The sequence below is a fragment of the Amphimedon queenslandica genome, unplaced genomic scaffold (genome assembly GCF_000090795.2).
Source record: "Amphimedon queenslandica unplaced genomic scaffold, v1.1 AMPQUscaffold_12841, whole genome shotgun sequence".
Classification (NCBI taxonomy): domain Eukaryota; kingdom Metazoa; phylum Porifera; class Demospongiae; order Haplosclerida; family Niphatidae; genus Amphimedon; species Amphimedon queenslandica.
Window position 1 is genome coordinate 1 of NW_003546923.1, and position 5,632 is coordinate 5,632.

Here is a 5,632-nt window from a genome sequence, read left to right on the forward strand (position 1 = left end):
GAACAAAGCACTAACAGTAAAGAAGACAGAGAGAAAGAAAGAGAACAAGGTAAAGACTGTACTATATCTATCGATGCGCGCATTGACTAATAGTATTTTCATATTATGCTATGTAGAAAGTTTGAACTGATTCCGACTTCAATTTTTCAAGTTATGGCCATTTTTTAAATGGACAATTTTTGAAAAAATACCCAAGGCTATATACCCCATGGTGTTTTGGAAAAATGGCTCCGAAATCACCCCAAATTTTTATTACATTTTCTTATACATATTGATGTCCTTATGCTGTATAGAAAGTTTGAGCTGATTCCGACTTCAATTTTTCAAGTTATGGCCATTTTTTTAAAATGGCCTATTTTTGAAAAATACCCAAGGCTATAGCCCATGGTTTATTCCAAAAAATGGCTCTGAAATCACCCCAAATTTTTATTCCATTTTCTGATGCATATTGATGTCCTTATGCTGTGTAGAAAGTTTAAGCTGATTCCGATTTCAATTCTTTGAGTTATGGCCGTTTTTTTAATGGACAATTTTTGAAAAAATACCCAAGGCTTATACCCCATGGTTTTTTGGAAAAATGGCTCCGAAATCACCCCAAATTTTTATTACATTTTCTGATGCATATTGATGTCCTTATGCTGTGTAGAAAGTTTAAGCTGATTCCGACTTCAATTTTTCGAGTTATGGCCGTTTTTTAAAAATGGCCAATTTATGAAAAAATACCCAAGGCTATACCCCATGGTTTTTGGAAAAATGGCTCCAAAATCACCCCAAATTTTTATTATGTTTTCTGATGCACATTGATGTCCATATGCTGTGTAGAAAGTTTGAGCTGATTCCGACTTCAATTTTTCGAGTTATGGCCAGTTATTAAAAATGGCTGAATTTTAAGAAGTACCCAAGGCTATAGCCCATGGTTTTTTGGAAAAATGGCTCCGAAATCACCCCAAATTTTTATTACATTTTCTGATGCATATTGATGTCCTTATGCTGTGTAGAAAGTTTAAGCTGATTCCGACTTCAATTTTTCGAGTTATGGCCGTTTTTTAAAAATGGCCAATTTATGAAAAAATACCCAAGGCTATACCCCATGGTTTTTTGGAAAAATGGCTCCAAAATCACCCCAAATTTTTATTATGTTTTCTGATGCACATTGATGTCCATATGCTGTGTAGAAAGTTTGAGCTGATTCCGACTTCAATTTTTCGAGTTATGGCCAGTTATTAAAAATGGCTGAATTTTAAGAAGTACCCAAGGCTATAGCCCATGGTTTTTTCAAAAAATGGCTACGAAATCACCCAAAATTTTTATTACATTTTCTGATACATATTGATGTCCTTATGCTGTATAAAAAGTTTGAGCTGATTCCTAACTTCAATTTTTCAAGTTATTGCCATTTTTTAAAAATGCCCAAATTCTGAAAGATACCCGAGGCTATAGCCTATGGTTTTTCCAAAAAATGGCTCTGAAATCACCCCAAATGATGCTTAAAATAAATTGCCTTTTTCTTATTCTAAACCACACGCACACTCATAATGATACACATGTACCTATTTATAGATGGAGATGAAGATACAGCACTTACTAATGACAGTCTTGAGGGACTAATAGAAGAAGAGGAGGAGGAGGAAAGAGGAGAGGGAGAGGATGATGATGATAGTTGGATTACTCCTGATAATTATCAGTCAGTGTGTGATGGTATTGGTGGATTGATGGAGGAGACTATTGATGAGATATCTGTTGGTTGTATGACCACTGACTATGCTATGCAGGTAATATTCACTAGTAGTGTGTATGTATTAATTACTGAGGTTTATTAGAGGGGCTTACTCAAGCAGTATTATTAGCATACATGTACATGTACATTTGGTTTATGTATTCATGTATACATTTGGTGTAAAAATATTCATGTACATCACCTACGTCTGTAATGAATTTATATACTGTATAGCAGGAAATTTTGGAAGGAATTAATTTTGTGAATTTAAGCATTTTGATGGTCATTTTATTATGACTACCATCTTTTTCTCATTCCTCCTACATGTACATGTACACTTGTATTTCTTTTTTTCCTCTATTCTTACTTCTCCCTCTCCCTCTCTCTCTCTCTCTCTCCCTCTCCCTCTCTCTCAGAATGTCCTATTACAGTTTGGTCTTAATGTTGTCTCCATTGATGGAATGTTAATCAAGAGAATAAGAACCTACGCTCAACAATGCAAGGCCTGCTTCAAGTAAGCCAAGAAAAGATACACAATTACACAATTAAACGTACAACTACATGTATTTATTCCATGCTTATATAAATTTACATATGAGACTGTATTTTGGGGTTGAATCTTTTTTCTATATTCAACTGTGCATATATTCAGCACCCACCAATCAATAGAAGGACTACAGCCAGTTTCAGTTCAGAAGAAACAGAAGTAAATTAATGTTTTTATCATTAAAACGTCATGTGTAGCCCTGCCCAAATATGGCTGCAATGTGCAAGCTCTGTCATTCTTTGAGCGTTTCTTCTCCTTTAACTTACTTTATTATCTATTGTACGTCTACAGTGGTTGCTGCTACCCCCCCATTTGTCCTTTTCTTGTTTCTGGTGCCGGTTTTTAGTTGATATAGAGCTCGGAATATGGATGAATTGACAAGTGTGATGGGCAGTTAAGAACAACGATGATCAAGAAGACTGTAGAGTGATAGCAGATTTCTTCTCAAGAAAGACTCCTTGTTGAATAATAGTAGGTCTAGCATGATATGCTTTGTTGTTTTTTCAATAAAAAACATTTTTTGACTATTTGTAATGATAATTATGCAAATGATATTCATCAGAATGATGCATACAAATTTTTCATGGTAATTCCCTTTTATTTCAAGTGGAAGAACCCGTTTAGAACCTTCCAAAGTACCTAAAAACTCCAAAATTGGTAAGGATATTTTAAGAACCCGTTATGCAACTATTATAAATTTCAAATTTGCTAGCATTAGTGACACAAAAGTTATAAGGGGTGGTGGTGGTTTCTTCTCAACTGAAGCCGACTACATAATGTTATGATATTTTTGCTAAGAAACAAACAAATTGTTATTATTATTATTATTATTTTTGTTATTGTTGTTGTTATTGATAGGGTTTATTTTAAAAGTGGCCTGTTGTTTTGTCCTAACTGTGGCAACAAGTCAATGATTAAAGTGCTAGCTGATGTTGGTAAAGATGGCCTCATTCATTATTCATCACTCAGTGATAAACAGTTCAGCCATAAAGGACTCAGAGTATGTCATTAATGGATATACATTAGGGCACCTTTTATTGAGGGCTATATACCCTCATTGGGCTCTATTCACAGATTTTGTTGCTATTCGCAAAAAAATTCCTCGGATTAATTGTATTGGTGTGGAAAATTTGATTTGGGGAAAAAATCGCAAAATTTGATACAGTGAATTATATATCCACTAAATTTATAGCCCTTGAAAAAGGGTGCCCTATGGTACATGTACAGGAACCTCTCAATAATGAAACTTCAGGGCAAAAGTCTTTATGCTTATGTAGAATCTTTGCCTTGGCCCAATTTTTGATTTACATGTAACTTCAAAATTTCATAAAAATTCAATTTAAATCAGAATCAGCTCAAAATTTCCACACAACATAAGAGCCCGTATATGTACATGTATCATGAAAAATTATGAAAGTGAAAAATTCTCTCCTTTTCATTTTTGGTAAAATTTGGCCAATGACTCTATACTGTACTGTAGTACAGGGACTTTGGACCAATTTTTGAGCAAATTTTTCAAAGAACATAAGTACATTATGTATAAGAATAAATCAGCGTCTAGCCAACTATCATAAACTTATGCATATTTGCCTTTCTCTTTTCTCTCTCTCTCTCCCTTCTCCTCCAGTAACTGATTTCTCTAAGAAGACTGGTGATTATCAAAAAAGTCTATCAGCTATTGATCTTCGACTGATTGCACTCACCAGCTGGAGAAGGAGAGAGGGCCACGAAGAGGAACCAATTTAAGAACTGACCCAATACAAACCAACAAAGAACAAGTAATTGAAAAAATAGTTGAAAGATATTTGTGTCATTCTAAATTTATAATATAACTTCTTATTAATTTAAGTCCGAAATTTGATATGTTGATAAAATTTAATGTATAATTTGTGTAACTGATCATTTTAGGGAGAAGTTGTGGTAAATTTGGCATTTTGATAATGTACATTGTAACCCACCATTTTTAACCATCATGTTTGTACATGTAGTCAATAGTGTACATATACAAGGACACAAATTTGGCAAATTAAGTTTACACAGCAATGGAGACAATGCAATCTGTATACATGTAGTTTTGTGCCCGTTTTATGCTTCTGTTTATACTGAAACTAATAAAAACTGATAGAATCTTGATAGAAGTCTATAGTGTGCATGGATTTATCAGATTCATATCTAGACTGTAGTCGATGTAAATTTATTTTAAAAAATTGCTACCATTGTTCCATTATACCCACCATGCTGGTAAACTGTATAACATAAAGTTCATCACCATGGTGGGATAATAACAAATAAATTAAAATTTCATTCATTTGTATCATTGGCACCCTACCTATTCATTATTGTAGAGTTTAATACTGGCTGTATATATTTGGTTAGCATGAGTTACTTCAAGAATAAACCCTAGGGGTTTTTGTAGAGTGCATGAGCTGTAGCTGGCTGATAACCCCAAAAGAGGGTGGATTTTTACACAGAAAGCATACTGTAGAAAAATGTAGTACCTGTATAAAGGAAAGTAATTGTACTTTTCAAACTGATGCATGCATGTTTTTTTTTCCAGCTACAGTTAAGCGTGTGAAGAAGAGCTTGAAAGTGTCCTCAAAGAAAATCAAGTTAAATTATATTGATGACTCCAGAAGAAACACTGAAGGGAATTGCTAGAAAAAAGCCATTAAAGATGAACTTTGTTTAGAATTTAAACTTTAATTTATCATTGAAGTGAGTGGCTTTAAAATAATTATATTAATTTAGATTAAGATTGTTTCAAGTGTTAAGTGGTGGTAATATCAAGTACACTGGATACCTGATACCTTTTATAGTTAAAATTGTTGATTCAAGCTCTTTTGAATCATTGTGTCACAGATTTACATTAGGCAAATACACTGATCATGATTGTTTTACAATGGTTTTATTGGTTTTTGTATCAAGGAAAAATATCAAAGAATAAAATAGGAAAAGGACAGGGAAATAGCACAAATAAATGCTGCATAGATATGCTGGGATGTACATACTTGTACTGGAATAGGCAATGCAGTCAAAATGGAATAATGAAAACTTTGTAGAAAGACAATAAAATTGCTGACTATTAAGTTGGAGCTAGATACACAGTTAATGATTGATAGTGCCATCATAAAAAAAAATTCATACCTCTTAGTATCTTTGAGATTCTATTCATACCCAGATATTCACTGACATAAAGCTTCATTCACCTACATATACAGGGTATAAATAGAATTTCAATGACAATCTCTCCTTTCCCCCTCTTTCTCTAATTATATGATAAAATAATAATGAGGTCCAGCGTCAGGTCTTTTACTCTACTATTCTTTGTCTTCTACTCTAACTATGGGTCACAATACAATAATGAAATC

General features: G+C 33.3%; 1 protein-coding gene across 1 annotated transcript in view; it reads left to right on the forward strand.

Moving 5' to 3' along the window:
* Positions 1–2,198: 2,198 nt before the first annotated feature.
* Positions 2,199–5,632, forward strand: part of LOC100635117 (RNA-binding protein NOB1-like) — a gene marked incomplete at its 5' end in the record, with an annotated part of 25,951 nt that continues 22,517 nt past the window's right edge. The window contains one exon of the mRNA XM_020002753.1: positions 2,199–2,231. Within this exon, the coding sequence (XP_019858312.1) occupies positions 2,199–2,231 (33 nt within the window). The remainder of the gene's footprint in view (positions 2,232–5,632) is intronic.